The 18,828-nt window shown below is 37.7% G+C and overlaps 1 protein-coding gene across 7 annotated transcripts in view; it reads left to right on the top strand.

The window, feature by feature from the left end:
- The first annotated feature begins 5,184 nt into the window (after positions 1–5,184).
- LOC107654992 (serine/threonine-protein kinase DCLK2-like) overlaps positions 5,185–18,828 on the top strand; it is a 54,623-nt gene continuing 40,979 nt past the window's right edge. For all 7 annotated transcript variants that reach the window (XM_016442378.1, XM_016442402.1, XM_016442385.1 and 4 more), the window contains exons 1-2: positions 5,185–5,934; positions 14,446–14,786. In XM_016442378.1, coding sequence (XP_016297864.1) covers positions 5,538–5,934; positions 14,446–14,786 — 738 coding nt within the window. In that variant the 5' untranslated portion in view covers positions 5,185–5,537. The remainder of the gene's footprint in view (positions 5,935–14,445; positions 14,787–18,828) is intronic.

An 18,828-nucleotide genomic window follows, 5' to 3' on the forward strand; every position in this document is an offset into this window, starting at 1 on the left:
TGGTCCTGGTATTCCCTATGTTATGGGGACCACATGTCCCCACAAGGATAGCAATACCAGTAACCTTTGACCTTGTGTGGATATTGTGAGGGGTAGGGTTAGGTTAAAGGGATAGAAAATACAGTTTGTGCAGTATAAAAACCATTATGTCTATGAAATTTCCTCGTAAAACATGGAAGGCAGTGCGTTCGTGTGTGTGTGTGTGTGTGTGTGTGTGTGTTCATGGCTTGGACCATCTCAACAGGAAGCAAGACTCATTCGGATGATTTGCCACTGACAGACTGACATTTTATTAACAAGTGACGAATAATTCTATTCAAGATGCATTTATGTCAAATAAATGTACTGTTTCCCAGAAGCCATAGATAGAAACTTTATGTCAGGTTGTGTATTAGTGCATCACAATGTGGCAAAAAGTGGAAATGCAGGTCTGAACACCAGTATATCGACAGGTGCATCTCAATAAATTAGAATGTCATGGAAAAGTTCATTTATTTCAGTAATTCAACTCAAATTGTGAAACTCGTGTATTAAATTTTTCCACGATATTCTAATTTATTGAGATGCACCTGTATATGAGAGCGGTCTTCAACATTTTTCATGCCAACTATTAACATCCATGACCAAAAATGAATGACAAAAAATAATAATAATAATATTTAGGTTAAAAAAAATTTATCAAATGTTTAAATAAATTGATTACTAATTGGTGTAATGTCATTCATCATCATAAAGTTTGCCTGTAATAAAATTATGATATGAATTATTATATATCAAATCATGAAATGAAATATGACACGTGATGTGTAAATAAAAAAAAAATTCAAAGAAATATAAATTGTGAACATAATGCTATGATTATTCATCATTTCCAATCAAGTTTTTTTGTTACAATGTAATTCTGTAATGTTTAATATTTTAGTTTTGTACATGTAGTATATATATATATATATATATATATATATATATATATATATATACACACACACACAGTATTATCATTTCATATATAGAAAATATATATTATACATATATAGTTATAAACACCATTAGCCAAGTGAAAGAATTGGTACTATTTATTTATTTATTTATTTTTTTGTTTGTTTGCATAACCAAAATCTTTCATGTGCTAAAAAAAAATGACACTTTTGTAGAAATATTCATGACGTTCTGGGGGGAAAAAAAACGGAATTCTCTGTGATGCATGTAGCTACATACACTCTTTCACATTTTTATGGGATATATCAAATAAACCAGCGAGGAAAAATTTATTTTAAGATAACTTTTAAGTCCATAAGGCCAAAAGTGGCCTTAAACAAATGCCCACCTACAAAGTAATGTTATATACTTGTATAAAACATCAGACTCTGCTCTGTGCATCACATCACTCTCTCTCTCCTCCTGGGTGCAGCAGGCCAACATCACACTCATAATGGAATGTGAGCGATCTGGGTCATGGGAAATGCTTTTTTTCTTTTTTTCCCTCAGACGCCCACCCATTTGACTGCACAGCTGCTGGTGAAAGAAGCTTGTCCTGTTTGGTGGTCTACAGTTTTGGAATGGTTAAAACCTAGATTAAGGAGGAGGGAATTAGTCCTTAAACATTATTAGACTGTAATTTTTCCTCAGACCTGAAGTTCATGTAAATGAACCTGAAGTTCTTAATACTGTATATGCAATGGATTGAAAATTAATTTTTGATTTTGGGACAGTACATAAAATGGTTTATTATACATCCTGTTCATGCATGGTTAATCCACTAGATGGCAGACTCTGATGGCAGATGTGTAATGCAGCTCTATACCTAGAGTAGGCTATGCAATCATCTATCTAAGATCAGACGTTTAGGGGCAGGTTTATCTGAAATAGTATTACCACTGTGGTAAAAAGTGGCGTGAACGTTTCAAACAACATCTTTAAGACTGTATTTTACCATCCTTGCAAGCTTTGGCAAATCCAGTTACTTCACCCTCAAAATAGCTACCTATATCAGCCTGGTGCCTTTTAGCTATGTTTCCATGGGAACACACCTGCATGCCCTTACAAAAGTTGTGTAAAACTATTCAGTTGATTGTATTTTTTTATTTATAATTTTACAGAAAATTTAACATTTAACTAATGACATAAAATTTTCATTTTACTTTTTTGTCAATTAATATTATTAAAATTAAACAGCATTAATGTATATGTAAGATCATTATTCTTAAGTTGATCCACTCTTATAATGTTTTCAGTGATTATGTAAAACCAGGCCTTAGGCAGGAGTTTCTCTGCCGAGAGGGGAATCTCCTCTCTCTCCCTCTCTTTCATTTTTCAGGAAGAGATTCTTTCTCAGCTGCAACTGTTAATTGTCTTCAGGATTTCCTCTCTCTGGGGCTTTTCTTCCCGTTTACTTCCTTCCATGCTGTTACAGCAGTTTTTATTCTTCCTTTAATTCATAAAAGAACCGCCGTGTCAGAGTTTGCCCTCACAATGTCACAAGAGGCAGAAGGCCTACACCACCGAAATAACAGATATTTTGCTTAATCTATGTCTTTATATTACAGTCAGCAGTTTCAGTGTTGTGATTGCAAGAATACTAAAAAGCGAAGGAAATTGCTGTTCTTGTGAAAGGGTTTGATTTTCAGAATGAAGACAAACTGCCCTAAAGTTTCTAACACGTGTATTAAATTAACTGTTTGTAGTCCACTGTTATCTCATGAGTATTCATATGTATTTTACATACAATATGATTCTACCACACATACATTTACTTAAGTTTGCATAAACACTAACATATGAATACTTATTTAATCTATGTATATTAAATTCTTAATGAAATGAATTGGTTGATTCTATTGTATTTATGATCAATGAAATTATGTTTTAAGTCATGTTTATTAGCTAAACGAAGTTGGCTTACTTGCTTAATGTGAAATTCTAACATTTCATTCTGTTCTGTGTGACTTTTGGTGCCAGCTACACTCTAAAAAATGCTGGGTTAAATATAACCCAGCGCTGGGTTAAAAAGGGACAAACCCAGCTATTGGGTTGTTTTGACCCAGCGGTTGGGTTCAAAACAACCCAATAGCTAGGTCAAAACAACCCAATAGCTGGGGTTTTCCCTTTTTAACCCAGCATTTTTTAGAGTGTACTAACAGCTATAGCAATAGCTTGCAAAATAGCTGGGTTTTTCCCTTTTTAACCCAGCATTTTTTAGAGTGTAGCTTCAAATTATTACATAATTTTAAGACTACAAGATTAGGCTACACTTTACACTTTAAATCAAGGTTACTCATGATTTATGTAAAAACTTTGATTTTTTTTCCACTTTATATGCTTTAGAAATGTAAAACATCCACATTTCACATCATTATTGGGTGCTTTGATAATATAATTGTGTATATGCCATTGCGTGATTACGCGAATTGGTTATTTAAACCAGTTAATTGAAACAAACTGTCCAAAAGAACCAGTTTACAGAAAATAATCTGACTTCCCTGTTTGCCTGAGGGTATGGATTATAAGTAATAATGTTGTAAAAAAATTTCAGTTTCTTACACAGACTGATGGTTTCATGTCATATGACCTCAATATATCATCACGAGCCACATTTATTAATTTTGTGTTACTTGATATGCTTTTCTTGACTCTTAAAATGATGATAGCCATTGACTTGCATTTTATAAATCAGCAAGAATAATGGATTCAGCTAAAAATCTTTACTTTTCTACTGAAGAAAAAAAGTCACCTACATCTTGGATGGCCTCAGTGTGAGTAAATTAACCTGTATTTTTCATTTTTGGGGTGAACTATCCCTTTAAAGGGGTCCTATTATGCTCTTTTACAAAGTCTTGATTTTGTTTTGGGGGTGTACTAGACCAGGCTGATACTAGGTTGTTCGAAAAACACATTATTTTTCACATATTTTACATTATTACAACACCTCTCTCCCCAGTCTGGCATGAACGGCTCGAATAGTTCCTGTATCAAATGAAGGCCCGCCTTCTGAAATACGAAATGTGCTGTGATTGGTTAGCTGGGCCAGAGTATGTTGTGATTGGCAGCACGGGGAATGTCATGCCCCTTACCATAGCCGCCTGCATGCTTCAGTGTAAATATTGCGTCAAAATCAAATCAATTTGAGCGCGATTTAAACCCGGATTATTGTAACCACTCTAAGTTTCTCTGCCTTGGGAAAGCTAGCGTGTCTCCGACATAGTGGTAACACTCTTCTCTTAACACTCTGTCTTCTCTAGTGCAGTTCAACCAGGTCTCGTCTTATTTGTCGGTATTTGTGATATCACAAATCCCGGAAAATATGCGTTGTAGTCCAAACGAGTCGTTCGTTGTAGTTTTTGAAAAGTGATTTCTGTTAAATAAAATATCTCCTTTTGAATTGGACTTTGAGCTTTGTAACTTTGCAGATCTTTTTTATGCTCAAACAGCAACATTACAGACTAACTAAAGGGGAAAAAGTGAAAAAGCCTAATAGCACCCCTTTAAAGGGGTCATATGATGCGATTTCAATTTTTCCTTTCTCTTTGGAGTGTTACAAGCTCTTGGTGCATAAAGAAGATCTGTAAAGTTGCAAAGACTAAAGTCTCAAATCCAAAGAGATATTCTTTATAAAAGTTCAGAGTCAGCCACACCTACCTAAAACGGCTCGTTCTAACACGCCCCCACATATCTACCTCACTATGTGGGAAGATTTGCATAACGCCGCCCAAATGTTCACGCAAAGAAAGAAGGCGTAACTTTTATTCTCACTGTAGTATTGTTGACGCTGCAGCCATGTCGTGAAGACGCTGTGTGCTTCGTTGTGAAAGCGAAACTACTTTGTTTGGTCTTCCAAAAGAGGACGATATCCGCTTCGTCATGCCTAGAGCTGATCTGTGCTGGTCACTGAGGGAATACATCGACTTTCACCGTGGACGAAGCGGAGACCAGCCCGCCTCAGCGCACGCTAAGCCGGGGCTTCGGCTCACGCTAGCCCGGCCTCAGCTTTTAGCAGCATCATATGTCATATTTAAGTAATTTTAGCCCCTTTGAATGGTGAGGCCCCCTAGTGGGCCACGCAGAAGAACCATCGCTTTTGGAGAGAAATTAGCGTTTTAGGACCCTGAGGAGGAGCAGCTCTTGTCCTCTCCTCCGTGGCTTTCATGAAGGTGTGTGGTAAGTGTTGGCCTGATTGAGTGCCAGTGGAGGGATGAAGAAAACAGCGGACGGTCACGCGTGTCCAGCATGCGCACATACAGCTCTGCGCATCTCATCTCATCATGACCGGGGCTCACCTCAACTATAGCGTCTGTCCTTGAATTGTACAGTTCTTGGATTTGTGGACTACTGGGACTAATATATATATTTTAACAACTTCTTTGTTTAGCTGTATAAAAGTTGAAGAGAACAGCTTTTGGACTGTTGTTTGACTGATTTCTTAAATTTATGTAATTTGTTGAAAGTCCTAAGAAGGAAGAAATAACACGAACAACCAGCAGAAACAACATCACAAAGCTAATTTATTCAAGGATCCGCGCATTGACTAAAAGGAAATAAACATGTCCAGCAGAAGCATCGAGTGGGAGCATTTCGAGGAGCGCGAGAAGAGTCACCGGTCCCCGCGGGGCAGTGGCGGTTCTCATTCCGGCTCGCGGGGTAACGGGCTCGTGCCCAGTCCCGCTCACAGTGCGCACTGTAGTTTCTACCGCACACGCACACTGCAGTCGCTCACCTCCGAGAAGAAAGCGAAAAAAGTTCGCTTCTATCGGAACGGTGATAAGTACTTCAATGGCTTGGTGTACGCGGTGTCCGGTGACCGCTTCAGATCTTTCGACGCGCTGCTGATGGAGCTCACCCGCTCACTCTCGGACAATGTGAATTTACCGCAAGGAGTCCGGAACATCTATGCTATGGAAGGAGGGAAGAAGATCACCAGCCTGGATGAGTTACTAGAAGGTGAGGCTGCAAAGGTCTAAATGTCTGGATAGACACAACAGACACTTCAAATTCTTTTCCCCATGTGACAATACATCCAGTAAAGCATCACTGGTATTATCATACTCAAGTCATTGTAAGAATGCATTGTTTGCAATGTTGCAACATGGCAAGTCAGAAAATGCTGGGTTGTTTCAACCCAACTTTGGGTCAAACTTGGACAAACCCAGCTGTTGGGTTAAATTTTTAAATGAAAATTTTAACCCAAAAGTTGGGTAACCGTTAGACCATATTTGATCCAAAGTTGGGTTGAAACAACCCAGAATTTTTTTAGAGTATAACTTTTCCAAGTCTCTGACACACATAAACACTGGATTTTAAATTCACACTGCAATTTTCTGTACACTCTAAAAAATGCTGGGTTAAATATAACCCAGCGCTGGGTTAAAAAGGGACAAACCCAGCTATTGGGTTGTTTTGACCTAGCGGTTGGGTTGTTTTGACCTAGCGGTTGGGTTGTTTTGACCTAGCGGTTGGGTTGTTTTGACCTAGCGGTTGGGTTGTTTTGACCTAGCGGTTGGGTTGTTTTGACCTAGCGGTTGGGTTGTTTTGACCTAGCGGTTGGGTTGTTTTGAACCCAACCACTGGGTCAAAACAACCCAATAGCTGGGTTTGTCCCTTTTTAACCCAGCGTTGGGTTATATTTAACCCAGCATTTTTTAGAGTGTGCTTTATTGGCATGATTGTTCTACATATTGCAAAGACATACTTTAAAAACAAACAAATAAATAAATGCACCAGTAATGTTATAAAAAGTATCTACACACTGTATTTGTAAATAAATCTGTGTCTAATTTTCAGAGTGAACTTTAAACATTGCAAGCCATGCATGCTAACTAGGATAGCAGTAATTAACATTGTTTTAACCAAGATTACTGTATGTTTATTTAATTAATAATCAGCTGATGAAATAGTATATTAAGACACAGTAAGTTTCATGTAATTTAAGGCCACTGTCATTAATAAGGCCCATTCCTTCCCTGACTCAACTTGAAAATAGACATGGAACAGGATATTTAAGGGATAGTTCACCCAAAAATGAAATGATGTCATCATTTGTTCACCCTCTTGTCAAGACATTAACAGAAGACAAAAAGAAAATATTTTGTTTGAACTGTTTTGGTCAATATAATGAAAGTCAGTGGGGTCAGGTCCCACTGGACCCAGCTGTATTTCAGGGTATGGACAAAAACACTGAGTCATACATATTTTCAAAATACCTTCTGTGCTCCATAGAAGAGAAAGCCATTTAGAACAACATAAGAGTGAGTAAACAATGACAGAATTGCCATTTTTGGGGGGTGAACTATATTGCTTTGACTGCCACTGGTCATTCAAAGCCAGCATTCAGTCACAATGAATAAGTAAGATTGTATAACATGCATCTAAATGTTAATAATGTTCTCTTAGAATACATATTTTTATATGTATATAGCCATTATAGTATGTAGACTGGACTGTCATAAAAACCAACCCAAATATCCAGACCTTGTTGTTATTGCGCTATGGTATTTCAATAATATAGTGAAAGCAGAATTCATTACATAATTAAAGAATTTAACGTGGCAAATCACGTTATTCTAAACAATTCAAGCTGTATGAGTATATATTTTTACTAAATTAGTGTGCAAGCACAAGTGCAGCTGCTGTGGTCCAGCATGTGAGATTGTGATGCAGAATGTGGCTCTGTGTTTGCTCAATGATGCAATTGTACAAGTGCTTTGCATGTGAAGTGCCGAGCTCAGCATCTCTTCACGCTGACTGAGCGTTGGCTTAGTTCTCTTTTGTTAGAAATCTGTGTAAAGTCTTAAACACACATGATCAAAGCATTAATGAATGCTACTTGCTAAAGATCACCAGCAATAGGCAACTATATTGGAGTGTTTGTAGCTACAGATACTACTTACTGTACTGGCGCACCACACTTTGTTGAATGATGGGTACATCAGGGTCCCATCTGGACATCAAGACTGGCTATGAGAGGGTGATGGAGGGTTCATAACCTCAGTGGTTGTTCCAGTCCACACCTGAGTCCCATGTGAATGACATCAGTATTACTATTTTTCTGTCTTCCAACACACATATTATATCAAATAGCTGCCATCTGATTTTGGGTCAGTTTTTCATCAGTAATAGTGACCCCATCTGGAGTCTACTTCATTAATTAGCCTTTTGTTAATTTCTCAGCTTAATAAAGCCCAGTGCCTTGGGAGTCCCTCCTTCCCTCCTATTTCTGAGGCAAATGGAGTGAAATTGAGATTTTATGATCCAGTGGCGGTAACAATGACATTTATGTTGTGGATGAATGGTTGTAGTTCTGGGTCAGTGGTGGAACTAAACGCTGGCTATATTCTTAGTATTAATTGTTAGTTATTTATCTGAAAATGCTTTAAAAGATATTTGCATGCATGACATTTCCATTGTTTGGTGTTTTGGGTTTTGTTTTAGACATTTAGGTTTTATTATGTCTTAAATTTGGCTTATTGTTTTAATTTGGATTGCACACTAAACATGAAATATTGCATTAAAGCTCACAGACCATGATTATATCACACATCTCTTCATACTCTCATGTGAATAAAAAAACGTTTCATTCACACCAGGTGAGTCATCTGTTCTCAGTTGCCTCTCTTAGCTACTAAGATGAGAAACATATATATAATTTTTCATTTTAGTTTGAAGCCCACTAGTTTCACCAGGGGATGTAGACCTTGCTGTTCAGATTCAGATTATATTTCAGTTTCTTTTCTGAGTAGATAGTGTTTATGTAATGAAGCTAAATAGTTTGGTGTGCATAGTATGCACATCCAAGAGTGATGTCACTTACCATAATTTGTGTTCAGACATGGTCATTGTTTGCTCATTTTTATTTTTTTTCTGTTTGACACTTAAATATATTCGGAAACATTCATCCATATGCTTGATCTAGACTCAAATATCTTTGTTTCTATGTGAGGGTATAAACTTCAAATGTAAGTGGCATTAAGGTATTTATTTCACTGTTTGCAACATAATTGGATCTGTAAAGATCAAGGGGCGAGCTATTTGGGTATAAATTTTGATTTAAATTGCACTGCAGAAATGCAGCTCTGGACTTGAAGAGCAGCACTTCAAAACATATCTGTGCATATGTTCTACATTCCTCAAGACTGCTCTAGTTCAGTGTGTTTATGTGTGCGTGAGCATGTCTCATCTCAGTGTGTGTGTGAAGTGGAATTCGGCCTCCAAATCCAGCTGAATGGTCACATTTTCAACTCCTGATATCATCTTGACCCCTCGACCTTAAAGGGGTCATATGACTTTGCTAAAAAGAACATTATGTTGTGTATTTGGTGTAATGCAATGTGTTTATGCGGTTTAAGGTTAAAAAAACACATTATTTTCCACATATGGCAGCGCCGGCAACAACAATACTACAGCGAGAATAAAAGTTACGCCTTCTTTCTTTGCATGAACATTTGGGCAGTGTTATGCAAATCTTCCTACACAGTGACGTAGACATGTGGGGGCGTGTTTAAACGAGGCGTTTTAGGAGGACGTGGACAAGTCTTAACTTTTATAAAGAATATCTCTTTGGGTTTGAGACTTTAGTCTTTGCAACTTTAGGGATCTTATCTATGCACGAGCAACTTGTAACACTCCAAAGAGAAAGGAAAATTTGAAATTGCATCATATGACCCCTTTAACATGAGAATCACTTTACCACCAGCTTAATTAATCAAAATCACATGCGCATGAGTGATGTTATACTGAATATCTTGGCAACTGAATGTAGAGGAAATAGAACTAACCAAATCCATATGACTTGATATGAGTAAATTGCATACAAAATACATCACACAAATTCATTTTGATTTTGAAATGAATTTAATCTGTTGCTAATCATACTTTTGATGGATGTGCTAATTCATCAGAAGCCATAACTGTTGTAAATGTGACGTTCAGATATGTTTTCTCTGAGGTAGGGAGGAAGCAGGAGGGGATGTTTGTTTTTGAGGGTTGTTTGTTCTCTTTTGATACACTAGCATTTCTTTTGTCCCAACAGCACTGCACTCCTTAGGATGACAAAGCTCCATTTTCAGACCAGATGTCTCTGCTGTAGTGCCAAGATGTGCCATCATCACACATAAACAAGCATGGCCTTTATGCTGTCGTGCACACTTTCAGGGGCTTTAAGTATTAACACAATGTCTATCAGACAAGCCGAAGTTTAGTCATGTAAACGTTTCATAATGAACTCCATAATGAAGGAATTTAGGCAATGTTTCTTGGTAAATAATGTTTCATTCTTGTGGTATTCATTTATAAGGACTTTTGGTTTGTGAAGTATAGCTATGTGAATGGAAGTGCATACTTGCTAACAGTTACATTGGAATTCCTGCAAAAAGGAAAATACTTTGCATTGGACTTTGTCCAAAACCAGAGCTGAAAAGTGTAGCGAGGCAGATCTGGGGTCACAGATGGGTTAAGTGTGTTTTTATTCAACCCAGCCCTGTGCAGTCTCTGGTTATCTTAGATGTACATGTAATGGCAGTATATTATTGTATTTACTTTTTTTATGAGACACTGAGGTGTTTCATATGGAAGCATGTTTCCTCAGTGTAAAAAAAAATATATATATATATTTTATTATTATATTTATACTACTAAATAAATAAGAGCAACTTTACATTTCACAATCACTATGGGCCCTATTTTAGCGATCTAAGCACATGGTCTAAAGCGCACGGCGCAAGTGCACTCAGGGCGTATCCAAATCCACTTTTGCTAGTTTAACGACGGTAAAACGGTCGGCGTGCCCGGGCGCATGGTCTAAACAGGTTGTCCCTATTCTCTTAATGAGTAATGGGTGTTTTTGGGGCGTAACGCGCAATAAACCAATCAGAGTCTCATCTCCCATCCCCTTTAAAAGCCAGTTGAGCTCACGCCATGGCGGGTTTGCTATTTACATGGCGGAATGTAATTTTTCATTTTTAAAAATGTTCGTGTGCTGCTGTATGTGTAATAAGCAAAGTGTACACGCGTTGTGCACCCGCCTATAGGCGCATATTAGTAACGCGCTCCTTAAATAACAAAGAAAAAATATTGCGCCAGACGTTAGACCAGGTTTGAGTTGGTCTATGGCGCGGTCTATTTTCAGTTCCTCAAAATAGCAACGCGCCAACAATGCACCTGAACACACCTCTTTTTTAGACCAGCACGCCCATGGGCGCACAAATGGGCGCAAATGCATTTGCTTTTTAAACAACGCGGCGCAGGACGGGAAAATGAGAACTACGTCGGGCTGAAACTAGCAAAAACACTTGTGCCGCAGTCTATTACACCCGGCCTTGATAGGGCCCATTATGCGCAATTCACCAAGGTGAGACAGGGACTAACAGGATCAGTCAGGGAGACACACACACAAACACACACACACAGATGAGTAGCACATGTATGGTGCATGAAAAGCAGCACTACTGACAGGGTGAAAACACACATCGCACCAGAGCGGCTACCACCTGTCAATCAAACTGCAGCGGTCCGGGCCACAAACAGCGGAGAGCCATCATTACCGTGCTAACCTGTGTGGAGGTGTCACTTCTGTCTCACTTGCTTTTTAAACATATATGACTGCACATTCACACACACACACACACACTGCTTCCATACTGACTCTCCTCCCTGTGGAGCTCAGTGTCACATATGTGAACTCTCCTATATCACACCAGAGGTGCAAAAGCCTTCATTTCCACAGAGATAAGGGAAACATTTCAGATTCTGTTTCAACAGAGGCATGATGCCCTGAAACTGGAGAATGGGTGAGTTTCCCTCCGCTTCTGTCAGCGCATCCCTAAACCTCTGAACAGACATTTACTGTGAGCTTCGTCCCCTGGGCTCCTCACGGCCTTGCCATGCATGCATACAGAGCCAGAGCTGGAAAGAAGGGGGAAAAGAAACCAACCTCAACAGTAGAACACAATGGGGACAATGTTGGATTTTGTAGAGCCCTATTCTCTTAATGAGTAATGGGTGTTTTTTGGGCGTAACGTGCAATAAACCAATCAGAGTCTCATCTCCCATCCCCTTTAAAAGCCAGTTGAGCTCACGCCATGGCGGGTTTGCTATTTACATGGCGGAATGTAATTTTTCATTTTTAAAAATGTTCGTGTGCTGCTGTATGTGTAATAAGCAAAGTGTACACGCGTTGTGCACCCGCCTATAGGCGCATATTAGTAACGCGCTCCTTAAATAACAAAGAAAAAATATTGCGCCAGACGTTAGACCAGGTTTGAGTTGGTCTATGGCGCGGTCTATTTTCAGTTCCTCAAAATAGCAACGCGCCAACAATGCACCTGAACACACCTCTTTTTTAGACCAGCACGCCCATGGGCGCACAAATGGGCGCAAATGCATTTGCTATTTAAACAACGCGGTGCAGGACGGGAAAATGAGAACTGCGTTGGACTGAAACTAGCAAAAACACTTGCGCCGCGCCGGGTGTATGATAGGGCCCAATATCTCAGAATAGTAAATTTATATCTCAAAAATACAACTCTCAAAATTGTGACTTCATATCTTACAATGGTGCCTATATATAGAACTGTAACTTAATATTTTAGAAATATGACTTTATATTTCACAATAAGACTTTATTTCTCAAAATTTGTAATTTCTCCCTGTTGCAACGTTCTCACAATTGCAACTTTTTGTATTATAATTGCGGTTTTATCAAAATTTCCACAATTGTGTCTTTGTCTCATAACTGCAAATTTATATGTTTGACTACTTTTTATTTTGAACTTTATCTCAGAACTGCCTGTTTTATTTTGAGTTTAACTTGCAAAAATGGGCTTTCATATCAAGCTACTAGGGGCGCAGGGCCCTACTGTTTTTCTAAGGATTATTATTTCATTTATTTATTTATTTTTTTAAGTTTTGTGGGGTTTTTGGGTCCCTTAACATGCTCAAAAACTCTTGAAACTTGGCACACTCATTGAAATTTGCGGCCATCAGGGCCAGGCAGAGTTTCACATGGGGGAGTCACCAGGAGGGCCCGTGGCACACTGCTTAATAGGGCCAATTTCGAGGGACTCTGTAGCACACACCTCGCAAAAGGAAGTCATCTATTCTGGGTTTTGTGAAAAACGTATGCTGTGGAATTTGTGTAACTCCTCCTAGGTTTTTCATCTGATCACCACCAAACACGGTCAACATGATCTTATGGTTTGGCCATGGTGTGGCGATGAATTTATAGTGAAAACAAAGGGAAGCAGGAAATGTGTTATAACTTGCACATACTTTGTCTGATTTTGATGAAACTTCAGCAGTTTGTTTGTTGTATGATGCCATATGATCACATAGATGTGACTATTATGAGTCAAAGTTATAGCACCACCAACTGGCAACAGAAAATGCTTTTAAATCAGCCTCTTATTTTTACCTGATTTGCTTCAAACTTCACCTGAATAATGCCAAAACATGGCAGATGTAAAACTGTGAAGGGATTTTTGATATCTTATATAATGTTGCCATGGCAACGTGTCAAACTTGAATATTCTTTTCAGGTGTTTTTAAGGCACTTAACATGCTTAGAATTTCATGAAACTCGACACACACACACACACGCACACACACACGCACACACACACACACATCAGTATTAATGAGAGTTAGACACTGGCAAAAGCTCATTGATGGACGTGGAGCAGGCGCTCTATAGTGCCATCTTTTGACAAAACTGGGGAGGGTTAGTTTTTCCTACAGTCACCAAACTCATAGTACATATATTGTTCTCATCAAGCTGAACAACTTTCTAATTTACAGTCATTAGCTACGACCAACTGGAAGTTAGTTATTTTTAGTTTGGATATGGATTCATGGAAAAACCATGCTGTGAATTAATGCATACTCCTCCTAGGAGAATCAGGCAATTCACACCAAGCTTTGTCAACATGATGCAAAGATACTGAAGATGCTAAACTGAAAACGGATTTTGGATATCTTAAATGGTGTTGCCATGATGATTTATTAAATAACAGAAAAAAGATAACAGTAATTTTCTTATATCCTTAAAGTGCATTATCCAAACTCTTCAAAACTTTTTTACATATGGAGAACAAGTCATTCTTAGGAAATATGCTTAGTTTCATAAATTTATATAAATTGCTCAGGGGCCAACAAAAAATAAAAAATATATCAGACATTTCAGCTGACAGATGAAGGCTGTAATACTAAGGTTATATTTTTAGAACTTTTAGTTAATATATAAAATAGGCCGTATTCATCACAGTATTTAAATGTCTACTTCATAAATGTCTAAAATCACCTCTTACCTCCAAACATGATGTCAAAAATGCATTTGGATTAGCATGTGATATAGGTTTTCATAAAAGTGGCACTTTATTCATAACTGAAGACCTATATCTGCATTTTGAAGCACTTTGAACAAAACAGTTCCATTCATCTTATTCTCCTTGTCGCCCTTGGCAGGTGAAAGCTATGTGTGTGCTTCCAGTGAACCCTACCGTAAAGTGGACTACACCAAGAACATCAATCCCAACTGGTCAGTCAATGTGAAGTCGGGCACATCCCGCTCGTTGCCATCACTTATCACCTCGAAGAACGAGCTACGAGAACGAGAGAGCAAAGATTTCATCAAACCCAAGTTGGTGACGGTCATCAGGAGTGGTGTCAAACCCCGTAAAGCTGTCCGGATACTCTTGAATAAGAAGACTGCGCACTCTTTTGAGCAAGTGCTCACAGACATCACTGATGCCATTAAACTGGATTCTGGTGCTGTGAAAAGACTTTATACTCTGGAGGGCAAACAAGTAAGTGATAGATCTAAAAAGTTATTTAATAAAATTATTTAAATAAAGATATTAGCCAAATCCCACAGGGGGTTGAAATGGCCCCTATGGTTTCAAACAGGATCATTAATCTAAATGTTGTCTGAGTTATTTATGCTCTGGCATTTTCTGGAAAACATTGGAAATCAGCACAGGCCTATTACTTTCACTCTGGCATAGTATCATTACTACATCTTTAATTTGAACAGCTATCACGTTTTATCGCTGTGTTGAAGACTCTACAAACTTTCAGTCTATGAAGGGTCTTTGGCTAACTGCATTTTTAATATTATAGATGTATGTTTGCATAGAAACTAGCGATTAGCAATATTCAAAATGTCAGTCCGATTAAACTGTAAAAGTTGAAGACTGAATTTCACATGACAGTCCCTTTCCTCATAGGGAACAAATTTGCCTCAAACAAAAATGCAAAAAAAAAGTCTTCCCATGATTTTTTTTTTTTTTTTTCAGTTTTTAACATTTAGGTATTTTTTTTTTAGTTAAAACGTCTAAAAACGATATTGTCATGACCTGCTTATGCAATGAATCTGGGATTGTTTTTTTTAATTTTATTTTTAATGTAATCTCGGGAGATGCTTTTCATAAGTTTTTGAAATGTACAGATATGTTGATTATATATCAGCAGATATATATTGTTTTTTTTTCTGTTCTAGAAGTTAATATATCAGTCCTATTTATCAGCCCTAAGTATAAACAAGTTAAGTCAATTTCATCTGTTTTTTAGAGGTAGCTTCCTATACTCACTGTATTTCTCCTTTTCCCTTGGATGCGCCAATAGAGAATTGTCCTGGAAAAAATTAGGCCACACTTGAGTATTTTATTACCTTTAATACGCTTTAGTGATGCTACCCTCAAGGGGCTCTCAAATAATGATCTGAGCTGTTGTCATATAGATAGTACAGAATTATACATCAGGAGCTGGTAATGACCACCTGAACCCTCTTTAATTCTGAACATGCTTTACCCAGTCCAGATGGGAAATACAGATGGGGCATGTCTTTAGTCACCTCTGTGGTTATTAGGACACTAAAACAAGTCATTCTCATTTCTTTTATGTGGTTAACCCAATCTACAGTTCGTTCTATGAACGTGTTCGATTATGTTGCAGCTTCACATTATTCATTGATATTTCCATTTATCTTAGTAAATGAAATACTTCACTATAAGTAATCAAAATACTTTGGTTATTTACAGTAGTCTCTGAAAAAAAAAATAGACAGGAACACACATTATATTGGAATTGTTTGACAAAGTATAATATAGAGGACTGGCAGAAAGCACAATTGACCTTTGTATTCTGGTAAAGACATGGACACTGAGCATTCAGCCATGGTCTTTCCAGCGGAGACAGTATTCGAGACAGAGTGTGTCCCACTGTTTTTTTCTTCTCTTTTCATCTGTACATGTAGCATTTCATTTCATGTCTGTGTGGTGCTCTGTGTTTGTTTACTCATCTTTTAAGTTTTTGAGACAATGTATCCTTTTGTTTCCTAAAAATATAAATGTGAAATTTCAGCAAATAAAGAATATTTATTGTTTCTTTGGAACACAAAATACATTTTGAAGGATCTTCATGCAGAAATCTTATGGGGGCAGGGGAATTATCCCCTTCTGTTCTCATCCAAAAAGCTAGGGTACATGCTTGATGGGACGTGGGTAGCTGACACGTCTTGATGATGTTGTCAGGGATTTGGCACAGCAGTCGTGAATTGTATATAGAAAGCTCCAGGCTGCCTCTCGACCACCGTGAATCTCTTTGGAATTTAGTGATGGAACTCATTCACATATCTGAAGTCTGTCCTGGCTTAATCTGCCTTAATTATGCAAAACTGCCTCCAAGAATTGCTTGACAAAGGTGAATGTAGAATTATTATGGTAATGTCTTAGGCTGGATTTATATGAGAAAGTGGCTGAAATAAGTCACTCTATGTTATTTGGGTGGAAGAAATATTGTCATTTTGAGACCCTGCGACCTAATAAATAACCCTCATGAGAGTCCCACAGGGCTCTGTTTTTGGCCCTTTTCGTTTCAGTATTTACATGCCCTCTTAGTCACATCCTGTCTCAGTTATTATTGCTATGCTAAAGACATTCACATCTATATTTTCACTTGTTCTGAATAAGACCTTCCCAACCCTCTACAATGTGTGTAAATCGCTTGCATATGCAACAAATTCTTCACTCTTGGCGACTAAATGATGTCTAACATTAGCCACTGGCTAATAAATTCTTATATTTTATTCGCCACTGTGTGAGTTGGAGGCTAAGCATAAGTTTAGCACAGATATATTTTTACTCGTCAAACACTCAAGAGTTTCACTCTCCGTCAAGCGATCTGTACTAGTTTTCATTTCATCTCAATTGATGCGCAGCATAGCTGTATTTGACATACGTAAACTCTAGTGTGAAGGCACACAACGTATGTGCAAGCATCATTGTCTGGCGCTCACTAATTATCGTCCCTGTTTTGATTTCAGCATATCAGTTGGAGCAAACAACAATGTGATTAATATTCATGAACCCAGCAGCTCATTAATCCTTAGTGCGTTTTATTTTGTCATTAGTAGTAGAATCCGTATTATTATTATTATTATTATTATTATTATTATTATTATTATTAGCCTGTTATTGATTATATTTCTATTTTCGTTTATTCGTTTTTTTCCTCTTCAATTCGATCACTTTACTCAACGTTCTATGATACTGTAAATGCTGGACATAATAAAAGTCTGGCGAGTAAACTAAAAAAAGTATTAGCCAATGGCAATTCCCTTTTGCCAAGGTTTTGTAGAGGGTTGCCTTCCACTCTTATAATCTTACTTATTGCCTGCATTTAAGTCTGGTTGCACTCTTACTTCTGCAAATACAACAATACCAAAACTGTGGTTAGTACCACAGCTCTGCAACTAATTCCCATTTAGCCTTTAATGATGATTATTATTATTATTATTATATCTTAGAAAGTTTGGAATGTCCAGAGTAGACTTCATTTGTAGAAAACATTTAAATTGCACCATATGTTAGACCGTCTCAACCTGTGAAATGGACTTTTAGCCCAAAGTGCTCTACATTATTCATTGACTGTATGTAGCTGAGATTGAGCAGCCAATGGCAGTTTACCACTAATATATGTGGGCTCTAGTGCTGTCTATGATTGAGAAGAGCATGCCATCTACCCTGCAGCACAGGGAATCCTGATGTCTGTGAGTGGCTCAGTGGGAGTAGCTCCTGGCACACACACAGATAGCATGGTTTGTCACCGATAAGCAGTAAAATGTATGATGAGATAGCACTGCAGTGATACCCATGTCTTTAAGACATTTCAGGAATATCCCTTTTATTGAGGAGACATTTTATGAATCTTAACACCAGCAAATGGGATTTTTACTTTTAGATTGCAAGATTAAGTCAAGACAAAATAAATGTAGTCGTGTTTTTTTTTTAAAGTCACAGGTTTTAATTACAGGTTATTAGTATTTTTATTATGTTTTTACTTATCTAATAGATCTTATTTGTGCCTCGAATGGTTTAAAAGTAGTCATGGGACCCCAAAGTATCCTATATTTATAGAATATACTCTACTGTACATAAATTGGTCCACTCATGCATTTCTATACAGTTTATCTTGTGTGCTCACCTCAGCAATCATGGTAATGAGGCATTTGTACATAGCTCAGTGCTGCTGTACTCTCACTATGTGTCTTTTCTTTGCCTTATAGTAAGATTAACGTCTTTGATGAATCACTTTACAGCTGAGGTATGAGAAATGGGATGAGAAAGAAAAACATTAGCATTCAGCATTCAGATTGGAATTTTATATTTGCATACACCAATGACAAGGTTCCAAGGAACATCCAACTAGATCAAAATGCAGTCAAAATGCAAATCCATCAGACTGACTTAGATGAAACTTGTCTTACATTTAAGCTGCTTACTCACACAGTGAATACTCATCTTATTGCATTTTAATGGCATTTGCGTGTGTGTGCGCGTGTGTAACTAT

The sequence above is a fragment of the Sinocyclocheilus anshuiensis genome, unplaced genomic scaffold, assembly GCF_001515605.1.
Source record: "Sinocyclocheilus anshuiensis isolate Anshui unplaced genomic scaffold, SAMN03320099.WGS_v1.1 scaffold1231, whole genome shotgun sequence".
Taxonomy (NCBI): domain Eukaryota; kingdom Metazoa; phylum Chordata; class Actinopteri; order Cypriniformes; family Cyprinidae; genus Sinocyclocheilus; species Sinocyclocheilus anshuiensis.